Consider the following 20,005-nt stretch of genomic DNA (forward strand, 5'->3'; position numbering starts at 1 on the left):
TGAAAATGCACCCTATTTAATGATAGAAAAGCAAAGGTTATCCTTAAGTTAAGGCTTAAGTGCTTACAAAACCTTTATTTGCACATTACAAGTGTAAAACACACGTTATATGCTCTTATAAATAGAAATGCACCCTGTAATTGTTTATGAAATACAGTATTGTATTAAGTTTACTGACCATAAAAGCAGGCTTTAGCAGTTTACACACTCATTAAAATTCAATTCCATGATTGTAATCATTTAAACTGTATTATTTGCTTTTACGGTCACCAAATGATGAAAAACATGTCCATACAATGTTATAATAGACATACATTAAAAAAAAACAACAACAAACAAGGTATTTTGGTGTCTTCTCACAACTGTAACCACACAACGACATACGTACATACAAAAAAAACCCGGCTTCGCATTAACATTATCTTTGCATAAAATGAGGACAGTGTGGGATTGAAATCTTGGTTTTGCATTGCAGAAGTTGTTTTTCTTTTTTCTAGATATGAGATACCTCTCTATATGCTGAGAGAAGACTTTTAGACGGCAAAGTCAGCATTTTAAAATGACGTGTTCACTGTTACTGTATGTGATTACAATTACTGATAAATGGCTCTGTCCTCTTTTTGCTGCGCAGTGTTGAAAATGTGTAGTGAGTATATTTTATATTTATATTTATATTTTAAACGCTAGTCAGGAAGCAGCATCTCTCCAACAAATAGTTGGGACTCCTGCAGTGGGATTCACACATTGATCCCACAGTCAAGTTTTTATCGATCAGTGCCCTTGGTGTCAGAAGCGGAATCCATCCAAATTACTAAAAGAATGTCTTCACCAAAAGAAAATGAAAGTTTGGAATGGCCCAACTCAATTCCAGTTTGAAATCTATGGTTGAAAAGCTGCGCGGTGACCTGACAGGGCGTGTGCACAAGCGATGCCCACGCCATCTGACAAATTAGAAGATTTCATCAATCAACATGTGCACAGAATCTTTTATTTATTTACGTTTTAATTGAATTGTGCAAGTCTTAATCTACTGGTATGAATGTGAGTGTGAATGGTTGTTTGTCTATATGTGCCTTGTGATTGCATAGGCTCTAGCATACCCCTGTGAACTTAATGAGGATAAGTGGCATAGAAGAAGGAAGGATGGATAGAAGTTTTAATCTATATTAATTTTGGAAAAACGTTGTGCCTTAATTTTTTTCATTCCCAAAAATGGTTTGATATTTTTCATTAAGCCTAAAGCTGTCTGGCTAATCATAATGCATAGCAAACATTTTTTATAAGAAAGTGAAATGGCTATTTGACCTATACATACAATACATTATACATACACCCCCTTAAATGACAAGGATGTTCACTCACGGCGTCAGGTCACTCTGTCAGTGACCTAAATTCCTGCTGACAAGTGTGTCACGGCGCCTACCTTTGCTGTTGCCATCAGGACCTCTTAGGACCGTGCACTCCTCGATAACTCCATAGGGTTCGAACAGGCGATAAACATCCTCCTCTGTCTGTTGTTTGTTCAGCATTCCCACAAACAACTTCCTGTCTTCTGGAAAAGAAGAGAAGAAACCCAAAAGGAATTCCATTACACTTTCATTATCAAGTGAAATTTGTATGCTCGCACAATTATTATATTATTTAGCCCGGGTCAAGTTTGGGTCACAGTGTATGATCTTTTTTTTCCTCATGACTGATTGTTTTAATCTTTTAGCATCAGTGAGCTTCCTCCCATATGAGTTGCAGCTAGTGGGGGCAATAGTGTGGTCAGGGGTAATAATGAGGAGGTTTATGAGGAGTTCACACCCTCATATAAACCCTCTTTTTCAACACTTCAAGATGATTATTTTGTTACACTTTTCTAGCATCTAATTACATATTTACACTCATGTATCCAAATACAAATGTAATATTACAGGCAGGCGAGAGGCCTACTGGCTTGATTGTGTGGAATACATTTTTGATTAACTGAAGCAATTGAGTCAAAACTGGGTGCATTATTTGGCTGTAACCACTAGAGGTGCTCTTGATTCAGTCTGAAGCAGTCTGTGGTCAATATGATGGCAGCTATGTGAGGCTGAGCTACATCCACAAGATGCCCCCCCCCCCCCCTGGGCAGCAGTATTCTGTTCAATACAACATTAGATTACAAGAGTTCAGAACATTCAGAAAATAAATTACAGTAAAAACGTGCTAGGTTAATTGGTGACTCCAAATTGTCCATAGGTATGAATGTGAGTGTGAATGGTTGTTTGTCTATATGTGCCCTGTGATTGGCTGACGACCAGTCCGGGGTGTACCCCGCCTCTCGCCTGAAGTCAGCTGTGATAGGCTCCAGCACGCCCGCGACACTTGTGAGTATAAGCAGTATAAAATTAATTAAATAATAACAGACATTTTCTCGACAGGTTAATGTTTGAAATAATCTTGAATTAAAATACAAACAAACGCTGTACACAACATACAGTAAGTAACTAATGACTGTGTGTAATTCTTAGCTCATGAGTGCTTTCACAGCCTACTTTTTATATATCTTGTACATGTATATCGGGGTGCACACTCAACATTATCGATCTCTTACTATAAAACATGTAAACGATGTTGAAACCTACACTTTGAAACTTTGAAACCACTGTACTAATGGATATGCTGGAGCCTCCAAGTACTTGATATAATTCACAAATAATCCACAATTCAACTCAATATGACAGTATAAGTCCTCAATAGCTGTGCATAACATGAATACCAATAATATGTCAGCGTCCATTTTTTATCGAAAATATGCAAGAAATGACAAAGATTATGCTAAACACAATTCAGCCTAAGTCAAGGCAACATATTAAAAAGGTTTAACCATCAGCTTAAGAAACAGAAGTGTAGAAAACATGCACTTCTATATTCTATAGTGGAGTCCACAACGTGAATCACTGTCTCTCCTTTCATTGACACCAATATTATCTATGTTGAATTTTTAGATACCGATATTTTTATTGTGGTCAAATGTGTTGCATTCAGAGCAACAATGATGTCAAGATTGTCAGATAAGGGTTTACCTTTCGAAATTTGAAGTGAACTGTACCACTTGGTGGGAACATGCCTCCACGGACCTCTAGTCTCAAACTGATCTTTACTAACCGGAAACTCATGATCCTCTCTCCCATTTACTACCTTGCTTTTTTAAACTACCCCCCACACCCCCACCCCCACACCAGCGCTATTCATTTCCTCTTTCTCTTTTCTCAACGCTGATTCTACATTTTCCACCCTGCACTTTCCCAACTGCCGTCCACTCTTTATCTCTTTCTTTTTTACTCCTCAACTAATTGCTGCTGATCCAGTGTTTTTTTGTTTCGCCAGAGAAATATTTCAGCGTGCCGCTCAGCTGAACAATAGCCTCGTCTTTTCCTATCCTGCCAGAGAGCGACTGCCTAGACATGGCGTGGTGAATAACGCTGACTTTTCAATAGATAGGCCCCGCACGCTGCTGACTTCTGTTAAGCGCAGTGGGGATCTGATCTTTACCTTGACCTGACATGTTGTGTTTACTGATGTACAACTCGAACGCGACAGTCTCTGCAGGCTGGCAGAAGATGCACTAAAAAAACGGCCTTCATACAGAGTATTTGTACAAAACAGCACAGTGGCGAGGTCATGTCAGAGGGTGATTTGTAACTACAGCTGGACATTCAAAGAAATGATCCATTGGGTATTATTTTTTTATAGTAACTTAAAGAAAGATAGTCCAAAAGAAATTGTGTTCAGGGAATGAATGATGCTTTGTTAGAACAAGGAGAAAAAAAAATCTGCAATTGAAACTTGAGGCTCTGAGCTAAACAATTTCAGATCCAAATACACAAGCTAACTATAACAAAAGAGTGTCTCTCTTCTGTTACAAAATGAGTATTTACACAAGTGACCAATGGATGCAGGTGTTTGGATGTGCTAACTTCAACCCCCTCTGTTCACTTTCCACTGACGAAAAAAATACACAATTCCTAGATTTATTCCACTGTAATAAGGAAACACCACAGCTGTTATAATGCACAGAAAAGGGTTTCACATAAGGATTATGAATGATGGGCAAAATTTCAAAAAGTGCAGTTCCCCTTTAAGTGATGTTTACACTTGCACACATTTACAGCTGCAAAATGTTATCCGTAACCATGAATACATCCATTAAAAAAATCTGAAGAAAATAGATAATATAATTCTGAATGGACATACCTTCACTGCCTTCACTGCTAATGCCACTGGTTTAACCATATGCGTGATACGCGGTGACAAATTAGCAAACAACAGAAACCGCAAGATGTTAAAAGACATTTTCAAAACAAGCACTCAGCTTTTCGGAAAAGTATCCAACTGCAGATGGGTGATAAGGGAGCGATTCTGAAACTATCACGGAAGGTTGAGCAACGCAAACATACTTTCAAGAAGTGGATGAAGGCTCCACACTCATCTACAGCTGCTAGTGTTGTGGCGGCATTTGAGATTGTAAGGAGGAGGAAGCGGTTCCCAGATGGAGAATACATGAAAGAGTTGTTCATAAAAATATCACAGCATCTATTCTTGGGAAAGATATTCATAAAATGAAAGAAATGCCCCCAGTCAAAGACGGGACCAACAGAATGGCAATAAACCAGTAGCAACTAGTCGGCAAATTGATGACATTAACTCATTCAATTGCCTGTGATGAGTCACAACAAATCGTCAATGATAGATAAAGAATCATCTTATCATGCCCCCCACTACCTGTGACTATTACACACTATGTCATATTGCTTGGTCCTTGACCCACATTACAGTGTGTAAGCACTGGACGGCACAAATGATCACCTATAAAATAATCAAGCTTGTCACAGTGTTATCTAGGGAGGAGGGCGTGTCCCTGGTGCACCCTCCTTATTGCAAGTGGCAGGATCAGAGGCCATGCATCAAAATGGTAGTGATGCAATGTGACATCTGTCAGGGTGGATTGGAGAGCATTTATCTGAAAAAAAAAAAATGTGTGGAGGAAAGCCCTGAACCGGAAAATGAAAGGCCGAGATGGTACTTCCTTTTTGCTGGGGGTGGATAAATTCGAAGGAGGGGTGACATGTACCCCCGCACACGACCACCAATGTTGCCATCATTTGCATTACCACTGTTTCTTCAAGAACATGATGGAATTGGGATAGACTTTGAGCCAATGCACAGGCTCTCATATGTTTAAATACACATGCACTGAAATAGCAAGGTTGTCACCTCAGGCTGAAAGGAATCAATAGCTACCCCTAAAAGTGCAACTGAACCCATTGGCCCACAGTATACACTTCATTATTTAGAGTCATTTTTTCCACCGGTGGTCCTTGATGTCCCTCGACTATGATGGAAGTCTGGTTTCGGTGTTTGTCAGATGTTACACCTAAATTATAGCTTATACATAGATTATGTGAAAAACATAAAATACAGAATGAATACACTAAATAAAGAAATGTATTAAACTATTATGACATAATAAAATAGGTATTAAAAAAGCAACCTCTCCATCTCGGTAATAAAACCACTACTCTGCATTGCTCTCAGAGGAATAGATCCTTTAACATGATCAAGGATACCAAGGCGACCTGGCAGTTATGTGTAGTGTTAAAGAGTTTTGTTCTACTGTTTTGAGGATTGAGGATGGCTTTGTGCAGAGACTTTGCTGATGTTGTTTTGGCTTGCAATTTAGGGGAGTGTGTGCATAGCCACGAAACGACACAACTCAGAATGCTGAAAACCAAGAATAGCGGTATTTCTATAACACAACGAACCGGGTCTAGGTCCATCTCATGTATGCTGTGGCCAGGGAAGTGTGCTACACTTGATTGCGGAACAGAAATGTGTCTATGTCCATATTCACATAGAAGTGGCAGTTTCAACAAGGAATGTTAAGACAAGAAGAACGTAAGTAGAAAAGAAGCATAATACACACTGGAAGTTACATGAAATCTCCACATTCAAAGCCATAAGACCCACAGCTACAATTTAATAGAAATCCTAGAATATTCCAGACATTCATCCATTTTCTATATTGCTTATCCTCATTAGGGTCATGGGGGTATGCTGGAGCCTATCCCGGGTCGGGTACACCCTGGACTGGTCGCCAGCCAATCACAGGACACATATAGACAAACAACCATTCACACTCACAATCATTCACACCAATTAATGTTTTGGAATGTGGGAGAAAACCGGAGTACCTGGAGAAAACCCACGCACGCACGGGGAGAACATGCAAATTCCACACAGAGATACCCAAGCGGAGATTCGAACCCATGTCTTCATGATCTCCCGACTGCATGGCCAACATGCTAACCACTTGATCCTACGATATCATCCTAGGAAAACAAAACATGCTCTAATTTAAGATGTGTAGCGAAGCCTGTTTTTTTAATTTTTACTTCATGAAGTAGTGCATACAGTATATGGGGTGGACACATCTCGCTAGGGGCAAGACTTGATAGAGGAAAGTTGTTCCTTCACTATGTTGTGAAAACCCGCAATTTCAAAAGTGGGAGACAAGAGTGGGAGATGATGAATTTCTATCACGTTTGGTGCTCATAAATATACTTTAGAGACACTTATGACCACTAGAACATCATTAAAATGTCAACATTGCATAATAGGGAACATTTAAAATACAATCAATGTACTTATAGCTGCTAGAGCAAATGCAAAATGCCTCTTCTTGCTATCCTGGTACCCATGCATAAAGTCTGCGTAGACCATCTGTATTCCAACCGAGTCACACAGAGACTTATTACTGTATTCTGGCGTGATAGCACCACAGACTGCTAAGGATTTGGACAGTACAATGAGACTCAGTGAAAAGCAATGTGGGCACTGCGAGAGAAAGAAAGAGAAGGTGTAAAGAATAAGAAGCAGGGAAAAGAGTGGTGAGTGAGAAAAGTGAGGGAAGGATTCGCCCATACTGTAAATTGCAGTCCTCAATAAGCTGGAATGGATGAAAGAGAAGTCGGGAAAGGAGGATGAGGTTTTAGGAACGACGCTGAGATTCTGGGACAAAGCGGCGGGATGGTTACTATGACAACAACTTATACAGCAGCAGGGCTGTCAGTCATGTTCCAATGCAGAATAGTGGAAACAGGAAGCATTGGAAAAGGGTCATTCCATGCATGTGTAAATGTGGCTGTCAGTGGCGGCGATAACAACAAATTATGACCGGTATTAGCTTGGCTGATAATAATGAATGGATAAATATATTAACTGAGATAGCATCCGACGCTGAAATGAAGAGATGGCATCCGGTTTGTCTCCTCATTTAAAAGAAGATAAGAGCAGGAGGATGGATCCAGCGTATCAACACCATGCGGCTACTGTAGCCTTGTGCGCAACAATCAAATCACTTTGTGTCCAGAATACCAAACACCCGCCCCCTTCACAAGCCTATTATACTCCCCCAATAAGCAGGATACCACACAATAACAGTGTCAGCATGTGTTGAAGCATTAAAAACACAGACAGAACGCAATGAAATTAATTAACCCTAAGAGATCACAGTGCTTAGCCAGTGGAATTTAATCCAATTTATGACATATATGGGGATCTAACTGCTTTACGTTAATGAGAGGCTGGGTATGTGTTTGCCCTGACAGCCACAGCGGATGCTAAGCATGTTAGGGATCACTGGCGGGGTGCAGTCAATGAGGGGAAGGCGTCCGGAGGTTTTTGGCGTGCCTCAGGGAGCCAAATTAACGCCTGAATAATGAGCCTTTTTATGTCATCATCAGCGGAGAGACAGACATTTTTTTTGTCACTATGCCCAGGCCGTTCTTCTTTGGTTAGAATAGTTTTGTTTACCCATTCCGAAAATAAATTAGCATTGTATTTGCAGCTGTCTTTTGAAGCGGGCGCGCTCACCCACTGAGATGACAGTGAGGCCCACGACACGCTTCTAGCCTTAATGAGGTGGCTTATTAGCGCTTGCAACTTCAGACATGTTGCTGGGTGACTGCATGCATCACTAAGAAAACAATGCGTTGGTTCTCACCTAAGCGCCGTTAAAACCGATGATGCCTGTTATGCAGTCGCCACAACAAAGCCAAACAACATGGACTTCTATTGGAACCATGCTCAAAAATCAAGTGGCTATTTATACAATGTTGGCATGACAAAGCCTCAGCTTGGTCCGCACTGGATCCTTACTATCCTTTATATCAGGGGTCGGGAACCTTTTTGGCGAAGAGAGCCATGAAGGCCAGATATTTTAAAATGTGTATCTGTGAGAGCCATATACATTTTTTTAAACATTGAATGCAATAAAATGTGTGCATTTTTATGTAAGACCAACAGTTTTAGATAATGGGCTCTAATTACGTAGACCAGGCACACTACCCCACGCCAATGGGGTGTGGCCAGCACACTTTCGTGAGCAGCGCAATGTCTAATAATAAATCAAATACTTGTTGCCATTAATACAACTTCTGCTGCTACATAGTTTTGCACCGTACTCCGTAGACGTATTTCATTCTTTTGGCCATCTTCGTCAGAAGGCTTGGTTCTGCAGCTTTAGCTATTTGACTAAAGGAGGAAAGTTTACACTTACATGTTTTTTTGACATCTCAATGACCGAGGTAGACTACAGCATTACCCAGTAATAATCAAGTTTTGGTGTTTGACCTGGAAAATATCATCAGGAAAGATAGATATGGTTGGCCGTATTGCAGCAGAATATACGTAGATGGATGAATTAAAATGCATAAGAAAGTTGTTGATTTTGAATATTATTTTTAACAGTCATTTCTGTGATGGTTTACTTTAAAATGTTAGCAAAAATAAATTTTTATTGTGGTAAGAAATGCTTGAGAGCCAGATACAGTCATCAAAAGAGCCCTACCTGGCTCCCGAGCCATAGGTTCCCTACCTCTGCTTTATATCGTTAGACTAGTGGTCAGCTCCAGAGCGGCTCCAGAGCCAAATGTGGCTCTTCAGCCTCTTTGTTGTGGCTCCATTCGCAATGCTCAAGTATTATTTTAACACCTGAATGGGAAAAATACACATCCTTGGAATGCGACTTTCTGTGAGACCCTATACCAGCAAGTGTATTCCATCTACTCCGCTTTTTCTCCTCTGAACTACTACAAAATTCCCTCCAAATCTGGCAGTCAATCAAAATCTTGGCAGACTCGCAATTCGATGCATATTTCTTCAGGCATCAGGTATTGAGATTTTAACCAAGATTAGTATCCTATGAGTTGGCATCCATTACACATGCACACTGCATTTCTATTTGTTGTATTCTGGTGTTAAAACTTGTAAAAATTAAGAAAGATTCAAACTTTCAAAAGTTTATAAGATATTGTTTTGAAATCAAGTTTTGCGACTCCAGTCTATTTTTCTATGGATCTTTTGATAGTAAAGGTTGCCGACCCCTGCATTAGACAAATGCTCATTTTGTTTAATGGCAGCCATGTTTTTCCAATCAATCATGCTCAAATTCGACACATGTGCTAGTCAGTTAAAAGGATGAATTAGTTATATACAAGCAAGTGTCCTTGCACACACACTTGATGATATCAATATATAATTTTCACCGCTAAATTTCTGCATGCTAACTGTTGCACCACTGTTATACTGTAGCAAAGGATCCAAGTTTAAATGATCGTCACAAACAATCATGCATACAGTCAATGGTGTGCTATGTTTGTTATATTTATTTATTTTTTTAACTGGAGTGTAATATGCGACTGAATAAGGACAAATCCAAAAGTCACTGGTGTGTGAGTGACAGGAAAAAAAGCTCAGACTCGCTTGGGGGGGGGGGCTGTTGTGTAACGGCATTTGTTGGTTCACCATCTTTTTTCAAATTTTAAAGTATACCATAGTTAAACGGCTTAAAAGATGAGGTAGGTTTGTAAAATTCCAAAATGGGCTGCAGGAATTCACTTATAAGCAAGGGGTGCACTGCTGTTGGCAGGTAGTCCAGTTAGGATAGCAGGTAATATAGTTTTCAACACTTTGTACAGTTCTCTACTACGTCCTCATGAGAACAAAATGAATATAAACGTCAAACAGGAGATAGGGTGAAATTGAGGGCAAGAAGACCCAAACAAAGAGAAAAGAAAAAGAATACTCTGGCAGGGGAAAAAAGGAGTAAAAAAGTGCATTTTCGAGATGAGGAGGTGGGGGTGTTGTTGGGAGGGCGCGTCCAACATAAGCCTCATGAATCAGTGTCAGACGAGCGATGAGAAAATAATTAAGAAACAGGCTATAGCGCTGTGTTAAATACTGCCAAAGGTGGACTACTGTATCTGGATGCAGAAGAAAGGCAATATAGAGGAAAAATCCATATCATAACGGATGCCAAAATGCCCTTCAGGTGGCATTATATGAAAGCAGACAATATAAATAGGACTGCCATATTGTAAATGTTTATATACAGTAGCTACACACAGCACTTTTCAAGATTTATGAGCAGAGCCGTAATGCAGCCAAGTCGACAGTAATATTTCACTTTTGTTATCATATTGGGTGTAAATCTGCTGAGATGTATATGCCGCAGATAAAATAATTTAAGCAATTTCGCCCTCAATTTTTCTCCTTTCAGCTGATGTGCTTGCAGGCGAGGGAGGTGCGGATGTGGGGAGGGGGAAGGGTCTTTCAGTCTCGAGGAGGCTCCAATTGTGCATTGAAGGCTATATAGAGTAGCAGCAGTGCAGACATGCAGCTAAAAATCCCCAAAGCGGGGGCATGGAACACAGCAGCCATTACATTGCACTGATTCATTCATTCAGCGTGTGAGGATATCTGTGGAAGATGTTGAGTGACAGACATCTCCTGGGGGTGCATGCTGCATGTACGTGGAGCCGCTATGTTTGTATGCCGAATGCCATTTAAAAGGATAGCGTTCCCAATTGCTGCAGATTCTAAATCCCCTTTTTTATGTGGGACTGTGTGTTTTGTTATATTTAGTGTTGCCTAACTGTAAGTCTTGGGTGCAACAATTAGCAACCACAGCCTCTCATCTCACACACAACACTTACTGCCATGTTGCACATTTGTATGCTTGTAAACGCCTTCCATGAATCACTCTATTTACTGAATGGTTCTACTCGTATAGGCTGGTGCATTCATCTAAAGGTGACACTTTCACTCGGATATAATGAAATTGTCACATAATAACAGTACAGCAACTCAACTTTTACGATGTTATCACACCTCCAGTAAGAAATGCTCTGAAATAAGATCACCCTAATTTTAAGAGGATCCATCTTTTTCTTATGTACTTTTGAAGACAAAAAAGACAAAAAAAAGACAAAACAGAAAAATCAAGAAAATAAAAGGGAGCATCATATTTCTTAGCTGCTTGTAGGCTGTTGTGAGATTCAATTCAATTCTGACACCAGGTCATTACTGACATCTAGTGACCGACGTAGAATACTACATATTTCTATGTGTTTGAATGCATCTTCTGAGTGCCTTATATTTGTATTTTAGTTCATTTAGCCATTTTATGCTTGCATATGCTTCATTTAGGCAAATTGATTGATATATTGATTGAAATTAATTGATATATTTTGAAAAAAAACATGAAAGAGTGAAGTAGTAGAATTTGAAGTGCAAAGAGGGATTACTATTGACATTTTACATTAATGTGGCTGATTCCCAGTTGCATGTTAATTGGTGTTTTTTAATGGGGTGGCACTGATCAAGCAAAAGGTTCGTATGTAGAAATCTTTCAACTCCAAATATAAGACATATCTTCCTTTCCTCAGGAAAAATACCGCTTTATATTCGGGTTACTATAGACAACACACTTTGCACCACTTTGGCTAATCCACAATAGCATACTAACTAATTGCTTTTAGTTACGGTGGTATAAAATATGTGAAAAGCACACACCAATTACAGTAAATACTGCGAGAACCTTTTCACTTTTCCAGCCGTACTTTCATGTTAGCGACATGAGAGTCAATGGAGAACAAAAAATAAAACATGGAGCTCCAAAGAGAAGCCCTTTATTCTATGTGTGAAAAGAAAGGTGGAAATGTGCGGCCGTCGTCATTAATTTGGGGTGGAACATCAGATGGGTTAGCAGTGAGAATAATAACAGCTGCAGAAAGAAATAATATGTTGCCTTTGAGAGCTCCTGTTTTGATTCCTCCGCCTCACTGCGATAAGTGCTTTTCTATTTGGTTGGGGACAATGTTGGAAGAACCTCTAGCCTCAAATACCAAATTGGCTTCCTCTTTGAGTCGTCCCGTGCAGGTGCATTACTTTTTTTTTTCTTAAAGTAATTGTAGCTTCAGTGACACCAGGAAACTTAGCACTCAGAGGGCAACGCTGTGTATAATTTCCGATCGGCGCATACTGCAAATGAAAAAGTGGCTTCAGAACTTTTAAATCTGTATTATTGATGTTCCTGGCTTTAAAAAGAGCTATAGTTTACCAAATAGAAAGCAAACCAAACAGCTCCTTTGCACATTAAGATGCACCTACCTAAAAAATTGCACATTATTATTATTTTTAAAAACTATGATTTGGAATGGGGGCTGCACGACGGATGAGTGGCTAGCGCGTAGGCCACACAGCTAGGAGACCCGAGTTCAATTCCACCCTCAGCCATCTCTGTGTGGAGTTTGCATGTTCTCCCCGTGCATGCGTGGGTTTTCTCCGGGTACTCCGGTTTCCTCCCACATTCCAAAAACATGCTAGGTTAATTGGCGACTCTAAATTGTCCATAGGTATGAATGTGACTGTGAATGGTTGTTTGTCTATATGTGTCCTGTGATTGGCTGGTGACCAGGGTGTACCCCGCCTCTCGTCCGAAGACAGCTGCAATAGGTTCCAGCACCCCTTGTGAGGATAACCGGCAGAAAATGAATGAATGAATGAATGAATGATGTAGAATGTTCTAGAGCTGTTCTGATCAGAAAGAAGACACAAGACAAGGACACAATGTGAACACAGACATACTAGGTGATACAGTGAAGCAGATAAAGTTTGGCCATTTACAGCCCAGTGAGTCATATCATAACCACTGACTAAAAACATATACATGCAAACCAGCAGGTGGTGCCACATGAGTCAGAGCTTTTCTTCCTGTCACTCACACACAACAAAGGTTGTTAGCAAATAATGTAGGATGAGATATAGTGCTAACTTTAATATAATAGTAATTGGTGAAGCTGTCAAAACTGTCATGGTTTTAAATTCACTATAATATTGACCACAAGATAGTATTTTTTGTTTAACTAATATTGAATAATTATTTGGCTTATTTTTGCATCAATATGGTATAAAGCATGGTGACCATATTTTGATGACTGAAAACCAGCACATTTAGCCTGGCAATGAAATAAACCCTTGGAAGTATTGTCAAAATATGCGTCCTCTGTATGGAGAGAATGGGTTGTTATGCATTACTATGTATTAGTATTACTATTATCTACAAATAGCCAGGATAGGAGATAAAAATAGTAAATACAGTAGTAATGACAGTAATTTATACCCTAGTATAAAACAAAACATCCATCCATCCATTTTCTATACCGCTTATCCTCACAAGGCTCGCGGGGATGTTTTTGGAATGTGGGAGGAAACCGGAGTACCCGGAGAAAACCCACGCATGCACGGGGAGAACATGCAAACTCCACACAGAGATGGCCGAGGGTGGAATTGAATCAGGTCTCCTAGCTGTGTGGCCTATGCGCTAACCACTTATCCGTTGTGCAGCCCCCATTCCAAATCATAGTTTTTTTAAATAATAATAATGTGCAATTTTTTAGGTAGGTGCATCTTAATGTGCAAAGGAGGTGTTTGGTTTGCTTTCTATTTTGTAAACATTCATACCTATGACAATTTTAAGTTGCCAATTAACCTAGCATGTTTTTGGAATGTGGGAGGAAACCGGAGTACCCCGAGTAAACCCACGCACGGGGAGAACATGCAAACTTCACACAAAATACGATAAGGAATAATAAAATATAAATAAGATAAGGAATAACAAAATACGATAATAAGATACCCGAGGGAATCGAACACGGGTCTCCTAGCTGTTTGGCCTGCGCACTAACCACTCATGAACAGAAAGTTAGTCAATGAAGGACATAATGCATAATGATGACTGTGCCTATAATTTATATGCTATGATGCTTTTTGGGTGCAGGCTCACCATGTCTGCATATTTGCTCCCCTTTCCTAATCATACATTTGACTTATTGCATTCTGTGTCCAAAATCAAGCATGCTGGTGTTACAGTCGAGCAATTTCATTACGCATATAGCAGGACACGGGATGACAAATACAGTCAATCTAATGCATGAGGCAACCTGCTAAGAGATGAATTCATATGTGATCATTTGCAATTCCACCCATCTTCCCCTCTTGCATGATTTGTTCAATAGATTTCATTTGGTATCAAGCAAAAATAAAATGAAATCAATGAGCGTGGGTGGTAGAGGCAACATAGACTGAGCAGAATTGATTTTCAAGGCAATGTGGTAAATACAAATCTCCAGAATGCATTGGTTAAGTGACAGGGAACAGTATGAAACTGAGGATTGTTTAAAACAACCATGTGTCCTTCCTTATATGAAAATGTAACAACATAATTATTTATTCAGACATGAGAAAGACTCGCTTATGTGTAGGGAAAGATGCAGGTTTTGTTATTGTGGAAACAGTCCCTCGCTGCAGTAATGACTGTCACAATGAATCCTAAACAACGACACATCACAACACTGAATCCTTTGTCCTTTTGCTGACCCTCTCATCCAAAACCTACCTCCTCCCTGTGCTGATTTCCTTGCTGTATGTTGATGTCACTTGAACAATAATAGAAGAATTATGCAAAATATTTGTGTATTTTTTTTAGAAGCGGCAGTACAATAACATTGAAACAAACATTCTTCCTGCCGTTACGCATGTACATTATATTGCATATTTAAAACCTATTGTGAGGCCGTGAATAACTCACAGATAGATCATACAGTTTCTATAGAAGATAAGGACAAATAGTCAGTTTCAAAGTCAAGCTTTTGCCATTATAAAACATGTTAATATAGTAAAATTGTCAAATTTGGCCCTATAATTGTAAAAAGGATACCCTTTGTCAAAAGTATAGCTTGGTTTTTCAACGTTTGTATATTACATGACAACATTTCTATTGTTCTTTTGCATGCATGCTAGGTTAATTGGTGACCGCAAATTGTCCATAGGTATGAATGTGAGTGTGAATGGTTGTTTGTCTATATGTGCCCTGTGATTGGCTGGCTACCAGTCCAGGGTGTACCCGGCCTTTTGCCCGAAGACAGCTGGGATAGGCTCCAGCATGCCAGTGACCCTCGTTAGGCTAAGCAGTACAGAAAATGGATGGATCTTATTAGGGACAGGGCGTGCATACAGGCATGTGGGGGACATACACACAAATATTTTTCACAATATTAGTTGTCTTGAGGTTTTGAGACAGGTTTTACGGGAATATGGGATTGAAGTGTCACCTTCACGTTGCGTAGCGGTGTGTATTGTACCCCTGTACAAAACTGAACTCATCCCTCTTACCAAAAGTTCGAGTCAACTCTCAGGCAGATGGCCTTTTCCTCTGGCTCCTCTCCCTCTGACAAACCTTACAGTAAGCATTTTAATTCCCGCTGACCTTTACTCATCTCAACCAGGGCAGTTTTGCCAGTCGCTTTGGGCCAAAACAAAATGAAATTTCTATTTCAGCCCAGAATAATAAATTAAAGACATTCGATGCAGTGTGGGTTGAAGGGGGGGTGGCGGTCTGAGGACTCCGTCACACTCACGTGAAGGCGAAAGCCAGCACATTGTCTCCTGATACAAAACACTGAAACAGGGCTGCAAACACGCACAATCGGATCCTGGCTCCAGCACACTGAGCACCAAAGGGCTTTGTTTGCAAGGCAGAAAAATGCTGTATCAGCATGCACTGCAAAGAAGTTTAGCAGGATAGGAAAAGCTAAATTGAAAAAAAAGAAAGAAGAAATGAAAAATGCATGGAGTAGAAACTGCTGTAAAACAGTTGTCTGTCTGGTCCAAAATCTTGACATTTGGGTAAAAATACTCATTCAATATTCAATCTTTATATGCACCTCTCAGTGGAGGATGGCCACACTGAAATTCAAACATCATGGTCTATGGAAGCATACTTTTTCATTAGTAAAATTAACATAGGAGTTTTTGTACAGTGAGACCAAGGGAGGCATTAACCTAACCTAAACATTTTATTTCCCGTAGTTACAGTTGCTATGACATGGCACAGCTTGGTGGTTTATAAATAGTCAGAGACACCGTGAAAGTCACATCGAACAGGAACCGTATTAAACTTGTCTCAGTACAAGAAGACTACCTGAATGATAATGTTGAATTCCGTTTTGCACATGTACAGCTAGCACAGTTAACAAAGGTGTTATGATTGTGATAGTTATACCATGTAAAGTATCACGTATACAAGACAACACTAAATAGACTATGACATCTTTTTTACAAGTCCTGTTGTGGGAAGAAAATATATATTTTTTACTAAAAATTCCAATCAACTGGTTAATTTCAAGAAAAACACGTGAATTGTTTGTCTAAGCTACTCAACAGTTGTTTCATGACTGCTTTGTTAATCACCAGAATCTAAAAATTAACATTATAACTACTTCCCTTTTTGCCAAGTTCCTGTTGTGTGTGAGCGACAAGAAGACAAGCTCTGATTTGCTTATGGAGACTTATTTGACACAACCTGGTTATATATACTGTATAACTGTATAACAGTTTTTTGTGCAATGACAAAAAAGCAAGTCTAAGTCTTGTCTTGACTTATTAATGATCAAAATGCTTCTAATATCAGTAGGGGATACTTAATCCAGCACTTTCTTTGTTAACCAAGTTAGACATTTAAGGAGAGTTAGGCACAAAAACTCAGCAACTGATCAAGCAACAATTCCCCATCCTCCATAATTAATTTATATGGAGCTTCTGTTTAATTCAGCGGTGCATAGGGAACGATACAAAAAAAAAAATGAAGGAAGGATATTGAAGGATACATTGTAAACACCCTCTAAGTAAAGGAGATAAATACAAATTTTATCCCCTTTTGGGTTAGACTGTTTTTAAGGAAAATCATCCGGGAGTTCATTTTTAAACATTTTTTTTAATGTAAAAAAGTTAAAATATTGAAAATAAGGCTAAAAAGTAAGAGCTCCCCTTTGACTGTTTGAGACTTGAGTGGAGGAAGAACTGTATAAGAACTTGCATTATTATATTAAACTCTATGATATATCGTTCAACAACAGCAGACAGGTATAAAACATAATACAAAGTCAAATTTAATGTAATCAGGTTGTATTATTTTGTAACCATCTCCCATACTCAAGCGGCATCCCGTGTGTACTTTGCATCCGTGATGAAAATACTGGCATCAATTGATGGAGTGCAAAATTGGCCCCGATTTGCATATGTTGTGCTCAGGGTTAATATCTCTTTTATTTAAATTACCCCATGTCGTCTTTGATAGGTATGGAAATTATGCTGCTGTCGTTTTTGCCCTGAAGCTGATTTTAGTTTATTTATTTTTGTTGTAGGGGCTCTCAGTGGAGGAGCTTTTAATCCAACTAGTTTGTTAAATAAAGTTAATTGCATTGCAGCAAAACAGCCCCTGATTAAGCGTTTTGAATGAAGTCAATTCTAATGAGGTTGCGATGTTTCAGTTGCTTTGTCCTCAGCCCGCAGAGGCTCATCTGGTTTGTAAAGTCCAAAAATATGATCGTGTAATTTTTCCATCACTGCAGGCCAACAAACATTATTAATGGTGATAGTTTTGAAAAAATGGACGCTTTCCCTATGACTCAAAGTCTGTATTAATGGCAATTCAATTCATGATTGCTAGATTTATATGTTAAGCTGAACAACAACAACAACAACATAGCGATGAACACATATCCATCTTGCCAGAGGTAATAAACCAGACTGTTTATTACAAAAATGGTAAATGAAAAGGATAACTAAACATTTATAGGGTACACATTATGCTGATGTTTCCACCCTTTGTATTGAGTTGTGGACTCCTATAGAGCAGCTACACACAATAACCCGCACAGAAAACATTTTTGTTTGTAACTGTTACTGCACTCCTGTGGCACAAAGCACATATCCAGGGAGTTCTGTTTCTGGCGTTTTAACATGCAAGGTTTGACACAATGAAAATAATGTGAAACAATTCTAAGTAACAAAATAATCGACTAAATAAATATTTAACATCATTCTTAAGTTTTATTAAACACTGCCTTCTAACAAATGATACCCAGTATCTGTTTTTCATTAATCCACATCAACTACTCAAAATCTTCAACAGCTTATGACCTCTGCTTGGTTAACATCTTTACCACTTCCACAACATGAGCTTCCTTTGATTTCCTTTTCCTTTGAATCGCATTGAATGAAGTCTTCCCCTACAACAGATGCCATCTTTGTACTTTGCAATGACTTTTTGTCTTAAAATCAGCGGTGTTATTCACCTTCCGTGTCAAATTGCTATCACTCAAAACATAAAAGCGAATTATTTAAAAAATGACACTCAATAAAAAAGGCACAGACCCATGCCGAGGGTCTTTGGTTTGGGAAGTCAATTCTTCAGTGGGATGGTGTGTCTTTCACAGGTCCAGATATTAAAATTCACAATCACATCACTCATGAATAATCAGTGGGATTGGGGATGGACAGAGTTCAAAACAGCATTGCCACATTATTTGGAGGATGTCTGGTGGGCAAAAAAGCTTTGGGCCCACTGGTCTAATGATGACATGTATGACACAAGAATATGCTACCATGTATTCCTAAGCATTTTGATCACAACCCATAAGGGCCCCCACAAATGTCCTTTACACTCGCTGTGGGGGAAAAGTTCTGTTTGGAGTGAAGAGATATACATCAATCAGCAGTGAAATCCTAGTGTTTTTACGATCTACAAAAGTGGGCAGTAACCAAGACGGATAGTACTTTTCCGTGTATGTGCCTCATATAAATGAAATTCCTATATCATGGCTTTAAAGCTCCATTTCCATCTGCTACCTTCATACGTATGTACCTCAACCAAGTAAACACAGTTGAGTTTGGCTTTGAGTACTACTGAGTATAATTCATTGATTCATTTTCTACCGCTTATCCTGCGGGGGGGGGCTGGAGCCTATCCCGGCTGTCTTTGACACTGGACTTCGCCAGCCAATCACAGGGCACATAGAGACAAACAACCATTCACACTCACATTCATACCTATGGACAATTTGGAGTCGTCAATTAACCTAGCTTGTTTTTGGAATGTGGGAGGAAACCGGAGTACGCATGCAAACTCCACACTGAGGGTGGAATTGAACTTGAGTCTCCTCGCTGTGAGGCCTGCGCGCTAACCACTCCTCCGCCGTGCAGCCCTACTGAGTATAATATTATAGACGAGTCCTTACTGATGCTAGTTTTGAATAAAAGATAATACAAGCTTTAGTGTTATATGGGTAATTAACCCCGCCCACATCAATGCCATATAAGGGAACATACTGTATGCTCCTTCAGACCTATCCTCAAACATGTCTTTCAACCAACACCCATCTTTGCAAGCTAACCTTTTCTTCAAAGCCTGCTTTTCCAAGAAAATGGGGAAAGGTGACTCCCAGGGCTCCGAATAGAAAATAGCGTCCAAATAACTGTTCAAGCGTGAACGTCTGAACGTTTTTACTCTCCCAGCAAAAGGAACCTTTCAGGAGTCCAGAGATGGTGAAATGTTATTTTTCCAGCTCTCTTCTTTGAGGCGAGCTGAAAAAAGCCATGGCTACAGCAGTTTAGCAAGCGTCCTATTTTAAAAATTGAGCTCTTTTCACATATTTTGAGCCATTCACACCCGCGGGGGGTCTTACAGCCTAGCTCAAATTGCAGTCTTTTTTTTTTATATATATATTTTCCAAAAGTACTACATCACATTTTCCATCTTTATCTCCTATAGTTTACAATGCAGCACCGCTTGGCA

At 39.4% G+C, this 20,005-nt stretch overlaps 1 protein-coding gene across 8 annotated transcripts in view; it reads right to left on the reverse strand.

Annotated features, from left to right (window-relative positions):
- celf5a (cugbp, Elav-like family member 5a) overlaps positions 1-20,005 on the reverse strand; it is a 219,618-nt gene that overhangs the window by 37,957 nt on the left and 161,656 nt on the right. For 6 of the 8 annotated variants that reach the window (XM_058073574.2, XM_058073572.2, XM_058073576.2 and 3 more), the window contains exon 4: positions 1,424-1,552. In XM_058073574.2, the coding sequence (XP_057929557.2) occupies positions 1,424-1,552 (129 nt within the window). The remainder of the gene's footprint in view (positions 1-1,423; positions 1,553-20,005) is intronic. The other 2 variants (XM_058073577.2, XM_058073570.2) reach the window with 1 other exon arrangement.

The sequence above is a fragment of the Doryrhamphus excisus genome, linkage group LG4 (assembly GCF_037039965.1).
Source record: "Doryrhamphus excisus strain RoL-2023G ecotype Guam linkage group LG4, RoL_Dexc_Guam_v1.1, whole genome shotgun sequence".
Taxonomy (NCBI): Eukaryota; Metazoa; Chordata; class Actinopteri; order Syngnathiformes; family Syngnathidae; genus Doryrhamphus; species Doryrhamphus excisus.